This window comes from Mirounga angustirostris, unplaced genomic scaffold, assembly GCF_029215605.1.
Source record: "Mirounga angustirostris isolate CCGP_5_RB_7025 unplaced genomic scaffold, mMirAng1.0.hap1 SCAF_1, whole genome shotgun sequence".
Lineage (NCBI taxonomy): Eukaryota > Metazoa > Chordata > Mammalia > Carnivora > Phocidae > Mirounga > Mirounga angustirostris.
This window is the reverse complement of record NW_026991709.1, coordinates 146,051,329-146,075,063: the sequence shown is the minus strand read 5'-3', so window position 1 is coordinate 146,075,063 and position 23,735 is coordinate 146,051,329. Positions and strand designations below refer to the sequence as shown.

The following is a 23,735-nucleotide window of genomic DNA, read 5'->3' as shown; positions in this document are numbered from 1 at the left end:
GTCTTAAAAAAAAAAAAGCAAAGGGTATGCTAACATTTCTAAAAATATAAATCTGGAACTATTTATAAAATGTAAATTTGGGGGTTAGGAATCAAAAACAGACTTTGGATAAAAATCTACCATAAGTGTCAGATGTAAACTAACTGCATTTATCACACACACACACACACACACACACACACACACACACACAAATCGTACCTTTTGGAATAGGTGGCAAAGGATCTTCATAAAAAATCTTTTCAACTAATTCTGAAAAAGTTTCTGAGAAGAATGGAGGTTTTCCTGAAATCACAAGAAAAACTGCAAATTAGACAATAGTTTGCTATCACTAATAATTCTAAATAAATCTCAACTACAGATAGATTAGGATTATAAAGTTTACAGGAAAAAATATAGAGCAATAACTACTTACTGGATGCTTGGTACAGACCAGGCACACTGTATATTTTTATATTTCTATATTTCAAAACTTACCATCCTAATAAATATGCTAATGCATTTATGGACCATTACCATGATCCAAGGGCTCATGGGCCACTAGACACATCTGAATAATTCCAGGCACAAGGTACCTTACAACAATTTCTACTAATAATCAGTTTTTAATAAGTAGGCACATTTTTCCAAATGATTATCCTGAAAAATACCTATATGTCAAAAGTTTCTTGACCTATATGTCAAAGGTTCTGGACATATGCCTAGACGCCAAGCATACAGGAGGAATACAGAGGGAAGCAAGCCAAACCAGTTATATAAAAACTTAGAAAAGCCAGGTTTTTTTCACATCTTCCAGGTAAAATTGTTGCAAACTACAGACTTCACCTTTTTGTGTGTGCCCAGCTCTGATTTTAAAATGAACCAGAAAGGAATCACCTGAAAACATTTCATAAAGCAGACAGCCCAAAGACCAGAGGTCACTGGTGATGGAGAAGTCAGTACCCCTCAAAATTTCTGGCGCTGTATATGTAAGAGATCCTAGAAGTATAAAGAACAACTTTGTTAGGCATTTGTATCAATCCCCAAAAACAAATCTACCTCGTAGGGACCTGGTAAGGTAAAAAAAAAAAAGGTTGTAGGAAAACATGCACATGACTATATGCCTTCACGTGTATTCCACATTTTTTAATGGTTTCTAATTTTAAGGTTTCATTTACAAGGATATGTAAGAATACAAAGAGGTTTTAAAAATCCACATGAGTTAGAGGTGTGGCACAATTCTAGGTATATTCTTCTTTTTTAAGTTAACAATTTAAATAATCAAAAGAAACTTTGATTATAATATTTTCATTAGAATAGGTTAAGTTATATAGCAGTAACACCCCAAATTCCCACTGGCTTACCAACAAAGCTCTATTCATTACTCCAACTACACATCCACCACAGGTCAGCCCAGGGGCCCTGATCCTCAGAGTCACTCAAAGAGCCATCTCAACACATGCTTCCTCCATCACCAAGACAGGGGGAAAGAATGCAGCAAACTGCACACGGGCTCTGAAAATGCCCACCTCAAAGTAACCCCCACACTTCTGCTCACACTTCCTTAGCTTCCGCAGGGAGAAGATACAATCCAGGAGAATAGGAAATGTTTAGTGAAGAACACTAAGGGGTGCGTGCCACTTAGACTTTATACAAAGTTTAATATTACAGAGAAGTAGCAAATTCTTGAGTTAGCATGTTCCCTTATTTACTGATGAGAGAAACTGAAGCCTAGAGGGTCCCCTAATATCCCGTAAGCCACACGGCTGAGCGGTTGCAGAACACCCACCAGAATTCCACCGAAAAGCCTCCCATCTTCCAATGAGAATGTTCTTTCCATGAAGTGAGTCATCCCCAATCATTTGGAAAATAAAATTCCACTGAGGTAAATCTTCCAGCAAATAGTATCTCCAGGGCCCATTACAGCCAGGGCAGCAGTCTCATGTGGCCTCAGGGTTTAAAGCTCTCCCATGTGACATTTTTGCTATGCTATCACATTTCATACATACATTCACTCATGCAGCAAACACTTACGGAGGGCCTATTTGCCTTTACTTTGCCAGGTCCTGAGAAAGCAAACATGAATAAGACCCCCAAGATGCCCAAGCACCCTGCCCAACATTAATAGGCACATCATTCATAGGTGTTGAAGGTGAATGTCTTCCCCGATTAGAATGCAAGTTTGGTTAGACCAGGGATTTTTGCCTGTTTGTTCACATCCATATTTCCAGTATCTAGAACATGTCTAAATTTCTGTTGACTTATGCACTTTATTTCTTCTTCCTTCGACATTGAGTTAATAAACATACTAATGAACAAATGAATATGAAGTCCCTACCAACACAACTGCATGAGAAAAGACAACATAGAAAAATGATTACACATGTTAAGTTTCACGAAAGATTTACACATAGAACATTACAAAAGAGGGGTGCCTGGGTGGCTCAGTCAGTTAAGCGTCCAACTCTTGATTTTGGCTCAGGTCATGATCTCAGGTTGTGAGACTGGGCACCACATCAGCTCCACACTGGGTATGGAGCCCTGCTTAAGATTCGCTCTCTCCCTCTCCTCCTCCTGCCCCCAGCCCCACTCACATGCGTGCTCTCTCTCTCTCTCTCTAAAAAAAGAATATTACAAAAGAGATATCACTTCACAATCTCCCCTCAAGTACAGCAACTCTTAACACCCCAGGCCCCACCTCACTGGCAAAACCACCTCCCAAGAATGCACCCTAACAATCTCCCTTAATTTCAGAGCATCAGCTACTCATCAATGTTGAAAAAATATCTACTGAGCTGAAAGTGTGGGCCAGGCACTGTTCTAAGTACTGAGGATACAGAAGGAAGCAGGACAAAATGGCCATCCTCATGTTTAATGAGTAGTCAGCGACATAGAAAGCCAAGGATAGGCTATAGGCTTTGTTAGAGATACCCTGTACTTTACACAGTATTGGACCTATGTGAAAACCTTTGGGTTATGGACAAAGCCATCCCCATATCCAGACTTCTACTCACTGTTATTTTCAATATATTATTTTGGCTGGCAAAAACATAAGGTCGACATTATCTCCTAAACACGTGACTTGGGCAGCACAGGGTTCTGATCTGTAGCTCTCCACATACCTTTGGCTCTACTTTTTATGGTTTTCTTCAGTACATTTTCCCCGCTATCACCTCCTCCTTCTTCTGCTGCCACCAAAGCAAAGAACTCTTCCAAATTTTCACCTTCCACTTTGGCCAAGCAAAAATTACTAAACTTCAACATGCCAGGCCCTTCCAAGAGTATCTATAAAGATGAAAAAATAAAGGTGTTCAGAAACCAGTTCCATTTGCACTCCCATCAGTACCTCTTCACATCCCACTGAAGAACTCAGGAGCATTGGCCTTCTTGCTTCATACTACTCAAAAGATTAAATGCATACAAATTTTTAAAAGCAGCTAAAGAAAAAAATAAATTGGGGGCGCCTGGGTGGCTCAGTCGTTAAGCATCTACCTTCGGCTCAGGTCATGATCCCAGGGTCCTGGGATCGAGCCCCGCATCGGGCTCCCTGCTCAGTGGGGAGCCTGCTTCTCCCTCTGCCACTCCCCCCACTTGTGTTCCCTCTCTCGCTGTGTCTCTGTCAAATAAATAAAATCTTTTTAAAAATAAATAAATAAATCCAATATTTTAATAACAGAATCAAATATTAAACTGCCCATTCTCAGATGTATACAATGAACACATCATAACCACAGAGGGAAACCACATGCCTTTGGGAAAGATAAAGAACAATGTATACGGAACAGTCTATCCTCACCACTCCTCCATGACAGCTGAAGGAGGATTTGAAAACCCACCTGTCCAAGGTGTTGTTTACTCACAGGCTCAAAACTAGGGTTTTGAAGTTAGAGATCTAGCCTTAGGTCCACCATTTACTAGCAGTCTGAACTGGAGAATTTACTTAACCTTTCTAAATCTTGGTCTCTTCACCTGTAATTATGTTCTCATATGGAGGGCCTACAATAATAATGTTTAACAATATTCAACTTTTTATTTCATCATGTACACTTTAACAAAGTAGCAACTCAAACCAAATCCCTAAGAATATGTACTTATAAATAATAGATGCCATTGATTGAAAACACCAGAAAGTGCCCTAGAATATAGTACGGACTCCATCTCCAGATCATAGACAAGGAAGCCAAGGCACAGAGAGAGAGAAAGGGTAACCTGCCCAGGGTCAGACAACTTCTAAATGTCAGTGTCACCTGTGATTCTGAAACTAAGCAGGTTTCATGTCTCTACTACACTGAAGCACATTTAGTTATGGATCATTAATTTTACCAGAGAAGAAGCTATTTGACCCATAGCGCCACTAATCAAACAACAAAGCCAAAAATCCATTATCAAGCTAAAATAATGGCTCATAATCTTATAATTTAAGAGCTTAGCATCTTATTTTATAGAGCTACTGAGCTCATCATTCACAGTATACCTTGGCAGCAATAATAATTACTCAAAGGACTCTGAGAGGAGGGGAGACTTCCCATTCTAAAAGCTACTTCAATAGGTAGCTAAAATATGGCACTATGTTTTTTATTTTAAAAATATATTAACTCAAGGGGCTCCTGGGTGGCTCAGTCAGTTGGGCCTCAACTCTTGGTTTCATCTTGGGTCATAATCTCGGGTAGGGGGACTGGCTCCACGCTCAGCACAGAGTCTGCTGGAGATTCTCTCTCCCTCTCCCTCTGCCTCTTCTTGATAGCACTCGCTCTCACTCTCTAAGATAAATAAAACCTTTAAAATAAAAAAATTAACTCAATTTCCAGATGGTCTATATTTTATCTAAATTTTATCTAAAAATAAAAACACCTTTGAGAAAGCACTATAACGAAGACAGAAGCAGTTAGGAAATGAAAACTTTTATGAATTACCTTGCCAGGAGAAACGTCACAAAAGAGAATGCCAAGTTGATGAAGATGATGTAATCCAGTAATGAGGTCAACCCCAAATTCTCTCACAACATCTTCTGGGAGGTTTTCATCTTGAGCGATAACCATTTCTAAGGAACCACCTGCAAGTTGATTAAAATCACCCATTTTAACCCACCAGCATAACACAGTGCCTCCAGGAGCTCCCATGCTGGGAGATACTGAGCCTTTAAAAAATGAGCAAACAGAACACATGGACAGCCTGACAGGGGAAATACACATGTGAATGAACACAGTGGTCCAAGCACCCTAAGAGGAACTTGTGTCCACACTCCAGAGCCAGCTTCCAGAGAATTATGCTTAGGCTGGAGACTAGTCAGTAAGTAAGCAGGTGGGATGCAGGGAGAATCCCTCTGGTGCTATGATTTCTTACTCAGCCCTCAGGAATTGAACAGCTACAAAAATTAGTGGTAAATACTAATACAAACTGTGCATTTAAAACACATCATGCAAAGTCTAGCCACATTTACTCCTGTGCAAAGTTAATCACATGCTACAAAGTACTGCATGGCAGAAAAGAGGCCTTTCCTTAAGAGAAAATCACAACCCTTCAAGTAATATCACTGAGGAAATAAAACATCAAAGGCAGACACACTGTGAATTCTATTTCTATACTCTTCCAAGGTCCTGCTCATATTTCTACCATCTAAGTGCCAGGAACAAACTTTTTTTTTTTTTTTTTTTGGTTCCAAAACATCAAGATTCCAACAGGAGCCAAGTTCCGAGAAACGTACAGAACACTGCAAATAATGTTTCTTCCCCAGAGCACTCTTTTCTTTGTGAAGATTGTATATCCCAGGTAGCTGTCCTCACTTGGTTTCAAATAAAACTCTTCTGCTTTCTCTTAAAAAGAACAGAAAAGAGAAGAGAGAAAAAAAAGAGGAGGGGAGAGAGAAGAGAGAAAAGGGAGAAGAAAAAGTCTTGGGGCACCGGGGTGGCTCAGTAGGTTAAGTGTCCGACTCTTGATTTCAGCTCAGGTCATGATCTCAGGGTTGTGAGATTGAGCCCCAGATCAGGCTCTGTGCTGGGCGTGGAGCCTGCTTATGATTCTCTCTCTCTCTCTCTCCCCCCCCCGCCCCACCACCCAAGCCCCCGCCAACCCGAGCCTGCACCCACTCTTTAAAGAATAAAAAATAAAAAATAAGTCTCAGCTGTCATCTGAAAGTTCAGTCAGAACACTATGATGAAGGTAGGAGGTATTTTGAAGTTTATTTTGTTTCAGTGGGTGAGGAGCCACTCCAAATGAAGGCATAAAGTAGTAAGGCTAGGACGATGGTCAGGGAGCAGAAATAACGGCTGAAGCAAAAAGGAACACAGGGAAAGTCCCCTGATCACCTCAACAGTGTGTTCGACTGTGCAATTAAGCCATAGTCCTTTCCTACTGATTCAGAAAAAATAAAATGCAAGTTACTATTCCAGATAACCTCTTTCATGATTTAGTCTTACAAATTCTAAGTTCCAATATAATGAGTAAGACTCATAAAGCTAGAAATTACAATATATCTTAATATTTAATGATCCTTTATTACTCAATATATAAATATAAGTACGCTAACAGTGGTCCTTTTTCCCTGAAGACACTGAAACTAAAAGCCCAGATAATATCAGTATATTCAGTTTTCTCCCTATATATATAGTCCCAGAAAGTTGTATCAAGCAAGAGTTTTAACAAGTTATCTCTAATTATTGTTAGGTGGTGGTATTTTTGGTTCATCTTTGTACTTTTTCACATTGCTTAAGTTTTATAAACAGCAAGCATTCTCATCATAAAAATAAAAAGATGATCACTTTATAAACTAATTGCCTAACTAATAGCTACTTGACCTAAAATACTTGGTTTTTATTGAATAGGAAAACTTGTTTGATAAGTTTATCACTAAAAAAATATTTGTAAATTTTTATGTAGGTGATTTAGTAATATTTTATACCAAAATAAAGTTAAGTCCAAATTGAATTTTACGTTCTCCCTCTTATCAGACATCTTAGCTCTTTACCCTACCCTAACAACCAAACAACGTATGTGCAAGTGAACAGTCAAGAGTATCAAGTGCTTATCTTTGCAACATAAAAGGAAAATAACAAAACCTACATCATATGTTTTTTCAAAACTACATAAGGTGGATATATCTGTAGCACTTCTTACACACACTTACCTGTGCAGAGTTCCACCACTAGCCAGAGATGATTGCTGGTTTCATACCATTCGTGAAAAGTTACGATATTCTTGTGTTTAATTTCATGGGTGAGACGGACCTACAAAAACACAGCATTCACACACACACACACACACACACACACAGAGAAAGTTCTTAAAATCCTCGTATCTATTAAGAAACACCTAAATACACAATTGGGAAGTGGGTAACAAGATAGCAGAATGTGGTGGAATTTGGTGGAATTTTATTGGACATTAAAAATGATGGGTCTGGGGCGCCTGGGTGGCTCAGTTGGTTAAACGACTGCCTTCAGCTCAGGTCATGATCCTGGAGTCCTGGGATCGAGTCCCGCATCGGGCTCCCTGTTCAGCAGGGAGTCTGCTTCTCCCTCTGACCCTCCCCCCTCTCATGCTCTATCTCATTCTGTCTCTCAAATAAATAAATAAAATCTTTAAAAAAAAAAAAATGATGGGTCTGAAGGCTGGTGACATGGAAAAATGCTAATTTGATGTACAATCTTAAAAAAAAAATTGTGCAATACAGTTTTGTGTATTTGTGTAAACACAACACTGCAAAAGAAATGTTCATAGGAAAATGACCAAAAGGAATACATCAAAATAGCTGTTACGAGCAGAACTGCTAGTGATTTTTTTCTATTTTTTACATTAAGTACACAGTACTTTTTACAATCAGGAAAGAAATAATTTTCAAGGAAGAAAAAAAACTTTTACTACGTAAAAATAACCTCAAGGCTCAATAACACAATAGTTAAATTATTCATCAACTGACAAAATATTAGCCCAACTTTAAGACATTTAATTTTGTATTATAATGACAGTATAATGTTAAGTGAAAGAGGCAAGAAACGAAATTATATAATACCATGATTTAAAATTTTTTTTAAAAACTCACAGTAAAAAGACTAGAACAAACCAACCAAAACAGAACAGGACTGCCTCAGGTGATGAAACAATGCTTTTTTTCTTCTACCCATTTTTCTAGATTGAAAAACAAGAGTGAATTCAGTATCTATCTATAATGATGATGTATTACTTTGAAAATATTTACTGAGTTTTTAAAAAAAATTTTTTTTAATTTTTATTACTATGAAAATATTTAAAATAATTCTCAAAGGGTTCTACAAGTTTATTCTTAAAAATATCCTTGTGAGGGGTGCCTGGGTGGCTCAGTTGGTTAAGCAACTGCCTTCAGCTCAGGTCATGATCCTGGAGTCCCGGGATCGAGTCCCGCATCGGGCTCCCTGCTCGGCGGGGAGTCTGCTTCTCTCTCTGACTCTCCCCCCCCCTCATGTGCTCTCATTCTCTCTCTCTCAAATAAATAAATAAAATCTTAAAAAAAAAAAAATATCCTTGTGAATCCCAGTACCAATTCACTCAGGTTATTAAAAGAAGAATCATTACAATGAGCACACTGATCTTAAAATGTACATTTCCATTAGATCATGAGAATACCTGTGCACCAAAAACAAGAGTGAATTCAAAACTCAGTAACAGGGCGGAGCAAGATGGCGGAGGAGTAGGAGACCTGGATTTCGTCTGGTCTCAGGAATTCAGCTGGATAGGGATCAAATCATTCTGAACACCTACGAACTCAACAGGAGACCAAAGAAAAGAATAGCAACAACTCTCTGAACAGAAAAGCGACCACTTTCTGGAAGGTAGGACGTGTGGAGAAGTGAATCCGAGGTGATATTCGGCAGGATAGACGGGGGAAGGGGCCTCTGTCGGCCGCTTCTGGCAAGTGATAGAGCCACGGAGCACAAGATCGGAACTTTTAGAAGTTGGCTCTGCTGAGGAATGTCGCTCCAGTGGCTGAGCGGGGGGTGGAACTCTCGTGGGACAGTGTAGTCTCAGGACCCTCGGGGTCACAGAAACACCGGGGGTGCCTGAGTGCAGCAGAGCTCCCAGGTATCAGAGCAGGGAAGGCAGCTGCAGAGACGGAGCCAAGGAGTGGGCTATCAGCTCGGGGTTGCCATAAACTGTGATCCGGGGCACAGTCGGGCCACTGCTCCTCCAGCAGGGACCCAACAAGCAGCAGATCCGGGGATACTCCCCTTCCTCCCCCGGGAGGAGCGGCATGGGAGCGCACCGCAGGGATCTGCTGGATTTGGAGACTCCACACAGAGTAGGATGCCAGAGATAGAAATGCTCGGTCACAGGCCGGGTGAGCATGGAGTGTGGCTGGAGACCGGGGAGACGGGAGTGATTGCTTTTCCACAGGGGCGCACTGAGGAGCGGGTACCCAAGTTCTCAGCTCCTCCAGGGCAGATATTGGGAGGCCGCCATTTTCACTCTCATCCTCCAAAGTTGTACAGAAAGCTTGCAGGGAACAAAAGCTCCTGAGAGCAAACCCGAGCAGATTACTTAGCCCGGACTGGCAAGGGCGGGGCAATTCCACCTCCTGCAAAGACATTTGGGAACCACGGCAACAGGCCCCTCCCCCAGAAGATCAGTGAGAACAGCCAGCCAAGGCCAAGTTTACCGATCAATGAGAACGGCAGAACTCCAGCGCTAGGGGAATAATGCACATAGAATCCATGGCTTTTTTACCATAATTCTTTAGTCTTTCAAAGTTAATTTTTTTTAACTTTTTTTTTTTTGAATTTTTCTTTTTCCCTTTTTCAACCAACATCTTATCAATCCCTTTTTTAAAAAACATTTTTAGTTTTCATTTCTAGAGTCATATTCTATCCCTTCATAGTAGTTACCCTTATTTTTGGCATACATATATAAGTTGTTCTCTCTTTAAAATTTTGAGATACTTTCTTCTAACAGATCAAAATATACCCTAAATCTCTAGTGTATGGTTTTGTTCTACTCTCCTGCCTGATCACATTCTCTCCCTTTTTTTTCCTTTTTTTTTTAAATCCTCTTCTTTTTTCAAACAACTTATCAATTCCTTTTATAAAATTTTTTATAATTTTCATCTTTACAATCATATTCCATCCCTTCATATCAACCCTTATTTTTGTACATATATAAGTTTTTCTTTCTTTAAAATTTTGGGAGGCACTTTCTTCTAACAGATCAAAATACACCCAAAATCTAGTGTGTGGCACTGATCTATGCACCAGCCTGATCATATTTGATCATATTCTGTTTTTTTTTGTTTTGTTCTGTTTTTGTTTTTATCTTTCTCTTTTTCTTTTTTTCTTTTTTCTTTCTTTCCCTTTCTTTTCCCCCAGCTTCAGGTCTTTTCTGATTTGTTTAGAGTATATTTTCTGGGGATGTTGTTACCCTGTTAGCATTTTGTTCTCTCATTCATCTATTCTCCTCTGGACACAATGACAAGACAGAAAAAAATCACCTCAACAAAAAGAACAAGTGGTAGTACTGACTGCCAGGGACCTACTCAATATGGACATTAGTACGATGTCAGATCTAGAGTTCAGAATCATCACTTTAAAGATAATAGCTGGGCTTGAAAAAAGCATGGAAGTTATTAGAGAAACCCTTTCTGGAAAAATGAAAGAACTAAAATCTAACCAAGTCGAAATCAAAAAGGCTATTAATGAGGTACAATCAAAAATGGGGGTGCTAACTGCTAGGATAAATGAGGCAGAAGAGAGAATCAGTGATATAGTAGACCAAATGATGGAAAATAAAGAAGCTGAGAAAAAGAGACATAAACAACTACTGGATCATGAGGGCAGAATTCGAGAGATAAGCAATACCATAAGACGAAACAACATTAGAATAATTGGGATCCCAGAAGAAGAAGAAAGAGAGAGAGGGGTAGAAGGTATATTGGAGCAAATTAGAGCAGAGAACGTCCCTAATTTGGGGAAGGAAACAGCCATCAAAATCCAGGAGGCAAAGAGAACCCCTCACAAAATCAATAAAAAGAGGTCAACACCCCAACATCTAATAGTAAAACTTACGAGTCTCAGAGACAAAGAGAAAATCCTGAAAGCAGCTCGGGAGAAGAGATATGTAACCTACAATGGTAGAAACATTAGATTGGCAAAAGACCTATCCACAGAGACGTGGCAGGCCAGAAAGGACTGGCAGGATATATTCAGAGCACTAAATGAGAAAAATATGCAGCCAAGAATACTCTATCCAGCTAGGCTGTCATTGAAAATAGAAGGAGAGATAAAAAGCTTCCAGGACAAATGAAAACTAAAGGAATTTGCAAACACAAAACCAGCCCTATAAGAAATATTGAAAAGGGTCCTCTAAGCAAAGAGAGAGCCTAAAAGCAACATACACCAGAAAGGAACACAGACAATATACGGTAACAGTCACCTTACAGGCAATACAATGGCACTAAATTCATATCTTTCAATAGTTACCCTGAATGTAAATGGGCTAAATGCCCCAATCAAGACACAGGCTATCCGACTGGATTAAAAAACAAGACCCATCAATATGCTGTCTGCAAGAGACTCGTTTTAGACCCAAAGACACCCCCAGATTGAAAGTGAGGGGGTGGAAAACCATTTACCATGCTAATGGACACCAAAAGAAAGCTGGGGTGGCAATCCTTATATCAGACAAAGTAGATTTTAAACCAAAGACTATAATAAGAGATGAGGAAGGACACTACATCCTACTTAAAGGGTCTATCCAACAAGAAGATCTAACAATTGTAAATATCTATGCCCCTAATATGGGAGCAGCCAATTACATAAGGCAATTAATAACAAAAGCAAAGAAACACATTGACAACAATACAATAATAGCGGAGGACTTTAATACCCCCCTCACTGAAATGGACAGATCATCTCAGCAAAAGATCAACAAGGAAATAAAGACTTTAAATAACACACTGGACCAAATGGACTTCACAGACATATTCAGAACATTCCATCCCAAAGCAACGGAATACATATTCTTCTCTAGTGCCTATGGAACATTCTCCAGAATAGATCACATCCTAGGTCATAAATCAGGTCTCAACTGGTACCAAAAGATTGGGATCATTCCCTGCCTATTTTCAGATCACAATGCTTTGAAACTAGAACTCAATCACAAGAGGAAAGTTGGAAAGAACTCAAATACATGGAGGCTAAAGAGCATCCTACTGAAGAATGAATGGGTCAACCAGGAAATTAAAGAAGAATTAAAAAAATTCATGGAACCCAATGAAAATGAAAACACAACCGTTCAAAATCTTTGGGATGCAGCAAAGGCGGTCCTAAGAGGAAAGTATATAGCAATACAAGCCTTTCTCAAGAAACAAGAAAGGTCTCAAGTACACAACCTAAATCTACACCTAAAGGAGCTAGAGAAAGAACAGCAAATAAAGCCTAAACCCAGCAGAAGAGATATAATAAAGATCAGAGCAGAAATCAATGAAATAGAAACCAAAAGAACAGTAGAACAGATCAACGAAACTAGGAGCTGGTTCTTTGAAAGAATTAACAAGATTGATAAACCCCTGGCCAGACTTATCAGAAAGAAAAGAGAAATGACCCGAATCAACAAAATCATGAATGAAAGAGGAGAGATCACAGCCAACACCAAAGAAATACAAACAATTATAAGAACAGATTATGAGCAACTCTATGCCAGCAAATTAGATAATCTGGAAGAAATGCATGCATTCCTAGAGATGTATCAACTACCAAAACTGAATAATAGAAAACCTGAACAGACCTATAACCACTAAGGAAATTGAAGCCGTCATCAAAAATCTCCCAAAAAACAAAAGCCCAGGGCTAGATGGCTTCCCAGGGGAATTCTACCAAACATTTCAAGAAGAATTAATACCTATTCTTCTGAAACTGTTCCAAAAAATAGAAATGGAAGGAAAACTTCCAAACTCAGTTTATGAGGCCACCATTACCTTGATTCCAAAGCCAGACAAAGACCCCATCAAAAAGGAGAATTACAGACCAATATCCTTGATGAACATGGATGCAAAAATTCTCACCAAAATACTAGCCAATAGGATCCAACAGTACATTAAAGGATTATTCACCACGACCAAGTGGGATTTATCCCTGGGCTGCAAGATTGGTTCAACATCCTCCAATCAATCAATGTGATACAATACATCAACAAAAGAAAGAACAAGGATCACATGATCCTCTCAATAGATGCAGAAAAAGCATTTGACAAAGTACAGCATCCTTTCTTGATCAAAACTCTTCAGAGTATAGGGATAGAGGGTACATACCTCAATATCATAAAAGCCATCTATGAAAAACCTACAGCGAATGTCATCCTCAATGGGGAAAAACTGAGAGCTTTCCCCCTAAGGTCAGGAACGTGGCAGGGATGTCCACTATCACCACTGCTATTCCACATAGTATTAGAAGTCCTAGCCACAGCAATCAGGCAACAAAAAGAAATAAAAGACATCCAAATCGGCAAAGAAGAAGTCAAACTCTCACTCTCTGCAGATGATATGATACTTTATGTGGAAAACCCAAAAGACTCCACCCCAAAACTGCTAGAACTCATACAGGAATTCAGTCAAGGGGCAGGATATAAAATCAATGCACAGAAATCAGTGGGATTCCTATACACCAACAACAAGACAGAAGAAAGAGAAATTAAGGAGTCAATCCCATTGACAATTGCACCCAAAACCATAAGATACCTAGGAATAAATCTAACCAAAGAGGCAAAGGATCTGTACTCAGAAAACTATAAAATACTCATGAAAGAAATTGAGGAAGACACAAAGAATGGAAAAACATTCCATGCTCATGGATTGGAAGAACAAATATTGTGAAGATGTCAATGCTACCTAGAGCAATCTACACATTCCATGCAATCCCCATCAAAATACCATCCACTTTTTTCAAAGAAATGGAACAAATAATCCTAAAATGCATATGGAACTGGAAAAGACCCCGAATAGCCAGAGGAATGTTGAAAAAGAAAAGCAAAGCTGGCAGCATCACAATTCCGGACTTACAAAGCTGTCATCATCAAGACAGTATGGTACTGGCACAAAAACAGACACCTAGATCAATGGAACAGAATGAGAGCCCAGAAATGGACCCTCAACTCTATGGTCAACTAATCTTTGACAAAGCAGGAAAGAATGTCCAATGGAAAAAAGACAGTCCCTTCAACAAATGGTGTTGGGAAAATTGGACAGCCACATGCAGAAGAATGAAACTGGACCATTTCCTTACACCACACACAAAATTAGACTCAAAATGGTTGAGAGATCTAAATATGAGACAGAAGTCCATCAAAATCCTAAAGGAGAACACAGGCAGCAACCTCTTCGACCTCAGCCGCAGCAACTTCTTCCTAGAAACATCGCCAAAGGCAAGGAAAGCAAGGGCAAAAATGAACTATTGGGACTTCATCAAGATAAAAAGCTTTTGCACAGCAAAAGAAACAATCAACAAAACCAAAAGACAACCGACAGAATGGGAGAAGATATTTGCAAATGTCTTATCAGATAAAGGGCTAGTATCCAAAATCTATAAAGAACTTATCAAACTCAACACCCAAAGAACAAAGAATCCAATCAAGAAATGGGCAGAACACATGAACAGACATCTTTCCAAAGAAGACATCCAAATGGCCAACAGACACATGAAAAAGTGCTCAATATCGCTCAGCATCAGGAAAATCCAAATCAAAACCTCAATGAGAGGGGCGCCTAGGTGGCTCAGTTGGTTAAGCGACTGCTTTCGGCTCAGGTCATGATCCTGGAGTCCCTGGATCGAGTCCCGCATCGGGCTCTGTGCTCGGCGAGGAGACTGCTTCTCCCTCTGACCCTCCCTCCTCTCATGTGCTCTCTCTCTCAAATAAATAAATAAAATCTTAAAAAAAAAAAAAAAAAAAACCTCAATGAGATACCACATCACACCAGTCAGAATGGCTAAAATTAACAAGTCAGTAAACAACAGATGTTGGTGGGGATGCGGAGAAAGGGGAACCCTCCTACACTGTTGGTGGGAATGCAAGCTGGTACAGCCACTCTGGAAAACGGTATGGAGGTTCCTCAAAAAGTTGAAAATAGAGCGACCATATGATCCAGCAATTGCACTACTGGGTATTTATCGCAAAGATACAAATGTAGGGATCTGAAAGGGTACGTGCACCCTGATGTTTATAGCAGCAACGTCCACAATAGCCAAACTGTGGAAAGAGCCAAGATGTCCATCAACAGATGAATGGATAAAGAAGATGTGGTATATATATACAATGGAATATTATGCAGCCATCAAAAGGAATGAGATCTTGCCATTTGCAACAACGTGGATGGAACTGGAGGGTGTTATGCTGAGCGAAATAAGTCAAACAGAGAAAGGCAAGTATCATATGACCTCACTGATATGAGGAATTCTTAATCTCAGGAAACAAACTGAGGGTTGCTGGAGTGGGGATGGGGTGGGAGGGATGGGGTGGCTGGGTGATAGACACTGGGGAAGGTATGTGCTATGGTGAGCGCTGTGAATTTTGCAAGACTGTTGAATCACAGATTTGTACCTCTGAAACGAATAATGCAATATATGTTAAGAAAAAAAAAAAAAAAGATAGCAGGGGAGGGGAAGAATGAATGGGGGGAATCAGAGGGGGAGACATACCATGAGAGACGATGGACTCTGAAAAACAAACTGAGGGTTCTAGAGGGGAGGGGGGTGGGAGGATGGGTTAGACTGGTGGTGGGTATTGAGGAGGGCACATTCTGCATGGAGCACTGGGTGTTATGCAGAAACAATGAATCATGGAACACTACATCAAAAACTAATGATGTAATGTATGGTGATTAACATAACAATAAAAATTTTTAAAAACTCAATAACAAAGATGCAAGAGGCTATCAGTAAAAAAAAAAAAAAAATACTAAGTTGCCTCAGGGATTTTTGCTTTCTCCCTTCAAAATCCCATGAAATATGGAAACTAAAACCACAAAAATGTGTGCTTTATTAATAAACCATCCAGACTCCAAATTGGTGACAATTACCCAAGTGCTTTGGATCCTTGTTTTCCGATTCTCTTAAACACACACACACAAATTCTACTGTCACTCACATTCAACACAGGCTAATGGGTCCATTGATCCATAGAAATACAGAGCTCCCTATTTTAAAAATGGGTAAGTGGTACACTCTAGGAACAACTATGTGGGCTCATATTCTAACACAAAGGGAAATGAATCCACATAATTTAGAATACAGATAAGGAGAAAAACAAAAATCAGAGTGACCAAGAGAATTTGAGGAGCACCTTATAATAAACTCCTAATAAAGGGCCAGAAGAGAATGGGGAAGACACAGGGTGAGCATGTTTAAATGGATCCCCACTGATTCAGGCACTAGAAGTGGGAGGTCCTGATGACAAGTAAAGGAGGTGTGGAAATTCCAACAGAAATCAGGCTACAGCCCAGCCACCTACACTTCCTGTCACTCAGTATATGCCAAGTACCTACTCTTCCAGACACTGGTCCACCTCAGCTCTCTCAATCTCTCCAACCACCCATCTGTTGAAATGATAATATACTCTTTATGCTGGATTAAATATATTAATAAAATGTCCTTTCCATGTGGCTACTATGAACTTTAAAGTTAGATTTGTAGCCCCCATTATATTTCTGTTGGATTGCATTGTTAGGTTTTGACTAAGAGCTGTAACATCTCCAAAATCTTGCACACACCCTAGCCTGTGACCACCACTCCTTGACTTTCCAGCTCACTCACTCTAGTACTCCAATTCTGGTTCTGTTCAGACATCCACACTCCGCATATACACAAGCAACTGAGGTCAACACAAGCCATGCTGACTGATCCAGGTTCAGTTTAGGATCCCCAACCTCAAATGGCCCCAGCCAGTCTGTCCTCCAAGTGACAATTCACACTTTTGCTTCCCTCTTACCTGGAACACTGCCTTCCCCCACCCCCTCAATTGAGGACTTAGTTTCTCATCTCAGAGAAAACCTCATTAGAAGAGAAATTCCTTGTGTTCCTAGCACCGAATTCTACAAACTAACCTGTATCTTGTCCCATATACCTGTTTTCCCTCAACAATCCATACTCCTTACAAAAGCCAACACCTCCTCAAACCCATCAGAATAGCTACCTTCAAGACAAAAACAAAGAGAATAACAAGTGTTGCCACCAAAGATGTGGAGAAATGGAATCCCTTGTGCACTGTTGGTGGGAGTGTAAAATGGTACAGCCTCTGTGCAAAACAGTGTGGTAGTTCCTTTAAAAAAAAAAAAATTAAACCTAGAATTCCACTTTCTGGGTATATATCCAAAGGACTGAAAGCAGAATATGTCCTGAAGACATACGTGTACACCCATGTTCACAGCAGCATTATTCACAATAGCCAAATGGTAGAAGCAACCCAAGTGTCCACAGACAGGTAAATGGATAAGAAAAATGTGGTATATACATACAGTGGAATATTACACAGTCTTATGACAGAAATTCTGACACTTGCTACAACATGGATGAACCCTGAGGACACCATGCTAAGTGAAAGAAGTCAGTCATAAAAGAAAGGAGGTATGATTCCATTTACATGAGGTACCATTCAGAGACAAAGTAGAATGGTGGTTGCCTGGGACTGGGGAAGGAGAAATGAGGAATTATTGTTTAATGTGTACAGAGTTTCAGCTGTGCAAGATGACAAGAGTTCTGGACAATCCAGCAACATACCCTGGGTATTTACCTAAAAGAGTTAAAAACTTATGTCCTCACAAAAACCTGTACACAGATGTTTATAGCAGCTTTATTCACAACTGGAAACAATCAAGATGCCCTTCAATAGGTGAATGAATAAACTGGTACATCTATGTGATGTTGTTCATCAAAAAAAAAAAAAAAAAAAGACACATGCTATCAGCCACAAACAGACATAGAAAACTTACACACATATTGCTAAGTTAAAGATGTCAATCTGAAAAGACTACATACAATTCCAACTATATAACATTCTGGAAAAGGTAAAACTATGGACATAAGAAAAAGATCAGTGGTTGCCCAAGGTTAGGAAGAAGGGGGAGGGATGACTAGGTGGAGCACAGATTTTTAGGGCAGTGAAACTCTTCTGGATGATATTATAATGATAGATACATATCATTACACATTTGTCCACAACGGTGGAATGTACACCACCAAGAGTGCACCCTAATGTCAACTATGGATTTTGGGTGATTATGATGTGTCAGTGTGGGTTCATCATTTGTAAAATATGGGCCACTCTGGTAGCGATGCTGACAATGGGGAAGACTATGCATGCAGGAGGACAGTGAGTAAGTGGGAAATCGCTACACTTTAATTTTGCTGTGAATCTAAAACTGCTCTTAAGAAATTAACTTTTTAGGGGCACCTGGGTGGCTCAGTTGGTTAAGCATCCAACTCTTGACCTCAGCTCAGGTCTTGATCTCAGGGTCATGAGTTCAAGCCCCATATTGGGCTCCACGCTGGGCATGGAGCCTACTTAAAAAAAAAAAAAAAAATTAACTTTAAAAAAAATGAATTCTAGAGATGGTGATGGTTGTACAGCATAATGAATGTACTTAATATCACCAGCTAAACACTTAAAAATGGCCAAGATGGTAAATTTTTTGATACATGTATTTTACCACAATGGGGGGAAAAAAAGCTAAGTTTGGTCCAGGGCCTGGGCTATAAATTTTAAACCCAAGTCGCCTCACCCAACGTCCTTCCTTTGGCAAGCTTCATAAATCACATACTAAATTTATAAGTAAGTGATCTAATATAGAGTATATTTTCCCTGACTCTTCCCCAAAAAATAACACTAAGCTGATAATTACTTAGGTATGTTTATTAGCCATTATTAAAGATTGGTGGCACTAAACAGACAGAAGGTCACCCATTACAGATTGAAAATGTGGTATTTTCTACAGTGAGTTCAATGGCTTCTGTTTAATGCTGCTACCTCTCCTTGATCATAACTCTGTGTTTTCCCAGAGGGAGGGAAACATACTTGACTTACCCAATTGGTTATTTCAGGCCTTTTGCACTTATCAGTACAAAGAATAGCTACAAAATTGATTGTTCCCTTCCGCCGCCCTTTATAAACAATGGTGTTGCTTCCTCGGCCAATCTCTTCATACAGAATAAAGTTTTCCATCTCTGGGCTGACTTCTCACATTGGATAAAATGACAGCCTAATGGCATCTCTAGTTCCTAAAAGGTAAACAAAAATAATACTTATAAATGCAAGCTAGTTACATGATTAATTAGCCTAGGATACTTAATACGTAAACCTAGTAATTCTATAAACTCAGAAAATTCACCTAAAAGTGTTGGATATGAATGTCTTTTGTAGGGTGAAGAAAAAAAAAAGTTAAGGGGAAAATAAAACAATTGACAAACCAATACTCAATTTCCTTCAACAAGATCTCAATAAAAATGATGAAAATGACAGCTACTTCCAACACATGTAACAAAAAGAGGGATGAATGAGATGCCAGCCAATGTATCTTGATACTTTTCTTTCATTCTTGTTACAAAGGCAGGCACATTGTGTCAATATCTGTATAGAATGTGGCAATATATGACCCACCTAAACCTCAAATTATGAGTCGCAAATGAGACAATGTATGTTAAAATACTTTATAAACAAATATGGAATGATATTTCCATCTAATCCACAGAGATTCTAAGAGTCAATCCAAATATTATTTGAAGTCAGCTGTCACCAAACTACTGGGTCCTGGGCCAAATCCTGTCTGCTACTGTTTTTGTAAACAAAGTTTAATTGGAACATAGCCACACCCATTCATTTATATATTGTCTAAGGCTCCTTTTAGGCTACAATTACAGAGTTGTGACAGAGTAATGGCCTGTACACATTCTAAAATACCCACTATCTGGCCCTTTACAGAAAAAGTTTGCCAACTCCTGTTTTAAATTTAAACAAACAAAAATTTAACCAATCACTTCATCATCTATGATATAAGCAGTTAAGAGAGTTCATTTTCTTGGCCAATTTGTCCTAATTTGCATGAATGAATAGGAATTGATTTAGTCTTATCAGATTTTATTTAGAATTGAAGTACATTAGTGGATTCAGCATCTTGAACAATACATTTACAATATAATCAGAGTATTTACTCGATTGGCAAAATATATTTTAAATTGGCATCTCTTTGGAAGGATTTCATATGCTGGACTATAGAAAATGTTCCAGAAATTATCCAGTAAGCTGTAAGATACACTCTTTAAAAGCAGCTGTTTCTACATGGTATCCAGTAAGTCAAAACCTATAGCAAAACCCTTTGAAACAGAATGTAAAAGAGAAGTTAATGAGTATGGCATTGCTTTTTGAGCAGATGAAAATGTTCTGGAATTAGTACTGATGGTTGTACAACTTTGTGAATACACTAAAAATCCTTGAATCGGGGTGCCTAGGTGGCTCAGTTGGTTAAGTATTTGCCTTGGGCTCAGGTCATGATCTTGGGGTCCTGGGATTGAGCCCCTGGTGCTCCCTGCTCAGCATGGAGTCTGCTTCTCCCTCTCCCTCCCACCCCCATGCTCGCTTGCTCTCGCTCTCTCCCCTAATAAATAAAATCTTTTTTAAAAACTCACTGAATTGTATATTATAAATGGGTATAGTATGTGAATATCTCAATTTTTTTGTTGATATAATTGACAAGTAATTTGAGTTGAAAGTGTACAATGTGATTTGATACATTTATATATAAGACTATGATTACTACCATAACACTAGTTAACACCTCTATATGTCACATAATTATCACTTTTTTGTGGTAAGAACATGTAAGATCTATTCTCGTAGCAACTTTTAAGTACATAATACATTATTGTTTAGTATAATCACTATGATGTACATCAGATCTCCAGAATGTATTTTCTGTTGTAGGCCATACAAAAACAGGCTGAGAGCCAGATTTAGCCAATAGGCAGCAGTTAGTCCTGTCCTGGTAGGTAACCAGTAATCTGAGAATCTAGGAATAACTAATTCTATGATTCCATCTTCCAAAGAAATTAAAATTTACTGCAAAATGGGAAAAAATTCTACTATAAAAATGTATAGGCTAGTAATTACATTTAGTTATTTGGATTACAAACCTGGTCTCTATATCAAATCAGAAGAACTCACACTAATGACAGCAAAATTCTTTAAATTCTAAGTAGAAAAGATGTGGAAGAAATCCAAATTTAAATCAATGAAAATCCAAAAGTGGCACAGATAGTATCTATTTATTTTAATGAACACTTTTACTAAATTCCCTCTATGTTCCTCTCTTCCTAAAACCCATTCTTTAAAAACCAATACTGACTCATGACCTGCCAAAATGCAGCCCAGACAGGGGTAATTTTGTGGCAACAGGTCAACATTACATAGTATGTAATATAACCAAAGTAAGATTAAATTGACAATATGTTAAGATGGAAAAGCTATTTAACCAGAAAAAATAACCAGAGACCTTTAAATGCTCACAAATTGGCTACATTAGGATACACCAGGATAAGGTGTTGAAATAAGTTTTTATATAAGATAAAGAATTGAGTCCTTGAAAATAAGGTTTTAAACCACAAGAAAAAAATTAAATCTTCAAAGTTTGAATTTGATTCAGCCAAATTATTTTCCTCAATCTTTTACTGAGTAGTGGCATCTAGGCAGACCATGCCTGAAATTAATGAAATGCACCAATTACAAAATCAGCTTAGGTAAGGGTGGTTTACTATGGAAGCACTTTCCCTCTCTGGGGCTCAGTTTCCTTAGAGTAAAATAAGAATTGGATCAGATGATCTTCTAAGTTATCTTTGAAGTTTGAAATTCCAGGCTTTTAGATTCTTTTTGGCTCACCCCAAGACCATTCTCACCTGAAACTTCCTAAAATGCATTTAAAAAAAAAAATACGTGACCTCTTAAATTGTAAAATAAAACACAAATACAGAAAACCCCACAAAATAAATGTATAGTTTAATGAATTATTATAAGGGGGACATCCTTGTGATCACCACCCAGGTGAAGAACATCACTTTGCCTGCTACTCCAGAAGTCCCTTCCTGAGCCTATGGCAATCACAACTCCTCATCCTTTCCAAAAGCAATCACGATCCTGCCTGTCACTGTTATTACTTCCTAGTGTTTATCGTTTTCTCACCAAGTGTGCATTTCCAGACACCAGTTTAGTCTTCCCCCATTTTCTTTTATAATTTTTTTTAAAGATTTTTATTTATTTATTTGACAGAGAGAGACACAGCGATAGAGGGAACACAAGCAGGGGGAGTGGGAGAGGGAGAAGCAGGCTTCCCACCCAGCAGGGAGCCCGATGCGGGGCTCGACCCCAGGACCCTGAGATCATGACTCGAGCCGAATGCAGACGCCCAACGACTGAGCCACCCAGGCGCCCCCACGCCGCCCCATTTTCTAAAGGCGTGCCGCGTCTTTTAAAACTCTCAATCTACAAGTTCACCGAGGTATTATCAGAGAAGCCAGAAGTCAGAACGAATCACACTTAGGAGCAAATGAGGCATTTAAGATTCAGGGGCCGGGCCTACAGTCAACAAACTCTGAAACTGACCAGGTGCTAGAGGCACGCAGATAAAGACCAGAACCCTCCCTTCACTTACCTCTATCCTCAGATCATTAACTCCTCAACTAGCAGCTGCTGTCCCAGCCCAGACCTATTGAATCAGAAACTCTGGAAGCAGAGCCCAGCCATCTGTGGTGTAATTCACCGCCCCCCACCCCGGATGCACGCTCAACTTCGCTAACCACAGGCTAAAACAACCTTTTTCGAGGGTATAAAAGGTAGCAGGCACTGTGCCAAGCATTCAACAGATGCTCCTCCTTGACAGGCCGAATTAACTACAGGCTTTAAGCTTAGTCTGATCTCGAAAGTGCAGGCGCTGAATCGCTGCATAAACACTCCTCACTCCAAGAAGCTCATGACCAGCGAACTGGCGGCTTTCACTGTCTCTCTACGTCCATGGACATCCGTCAGCACAGCCGGCTTAGAACTCGGGAAGCGTTGCCAAGGTTTTAAGGGAAAAAACTCCGAATCTGGGGCGTCCATAAAGTGCATCTCCCGAACCCTACAGTCCCGAATCCAAACCCCCCCCTCCCCGCCCCGCACCTAAGTTCTCGAAGAGGTGTCCCATATGCCCGGAACCAAAGCCTCAAGAAAACTATTTAAGGTTTTTATTTTAACACGATAACAAAGCAGAGCCCGAAGAGAGAAGACGCCAGAGACACAAGGCTCACGGAGAGAGGGCAGGTGGATGGCGCCCCTCCAGGCCTGTAGTGTCCCCCGCACCCGCTCAGGAAGACGCGAACCCAAATTCGTAGATCCTAAAACTGCCACTGACACTCACCTGAACGCTCGGTGGGTAGAAGCCGCCCACCCGGTGGAAGGTTCTCGCCACCGCGCGCGTCTAGTCTTCTAATGCTTCAGGGCAGGTCCACTGGCCAAGGCCCGGGGTGAAGCAATGGAGCAAAGTGGAATGCTCAGGCGCAGTTTAAGGTAGTTCGGGTCCAGCACCCCTCTGCGTTTGGATTCGCCCATCCCGTCTCCAGGGCAGCACGCAGAACGCCGGAAGTAGCGCAGGGCGCTGACTGGCTAAGCAGTTTGAGTTCCTATTGGCTGGGGCCCGGAAGTGGGGGCTGAGGCAAAGCGTTCGTCCAACCTAATTGGGGGTGGGGGGTGGGGACTGGGGTTTGGGGCGGGCAGGGCACCTGTTTGGG

General features: G+C 39.9%; 1 protein-coding gene across 9 annotated transcripts in view; it reads right to left on the bottom strand.

The window, feature by feature from the left end:
- ULK4 (unc-51 like kinase 4) overlaps nt 1-23,498 on the bottom strand; it is a 599,599-nt gene extending 576,101 nt beyond the window's left edge. For 8 of the 9 annotated variants that reach the window (XM_064589489.1, XM_064589509.1, XM_064589506.1 and 5 more), the window contains exons 1-7: nt 23,366-23,498; nt 19,009-19,202; nt 7,103-7,202; nt 4,893-5,032; nt 3,102-3,264; nt 877-978; nt 202-285 (exon numbers count right to left, since the gene is read on the bottom strand). In XM_064589489.1, the coding sequence (XP_064445559.1) occupies nt 202-285; nt 877-978; nt 3,102-3,264; nt 4,893-5,032; nt 7,103-7,202; nt 19,009-19,146 (727 nt within the window). In that variant the 5' untranslated portion in view covers nt 19,147-19,202; nt 23,366-23,498. Of the gene's footprint in view, nt 1-201; nt 286-876; nt 979-1,343; nt 1,542-3,101; nt 3,265-4,892; nt 5,033-7,102; nt 7,203-19,008; nt 19,203-23,365 lie in introns of those variants that run through there. The other variant, XM_064589520.1, reaches the window with a different exon arrangement.
- Nucleotides 23,499-23,735: the final 237 nt, after the last annotated feature.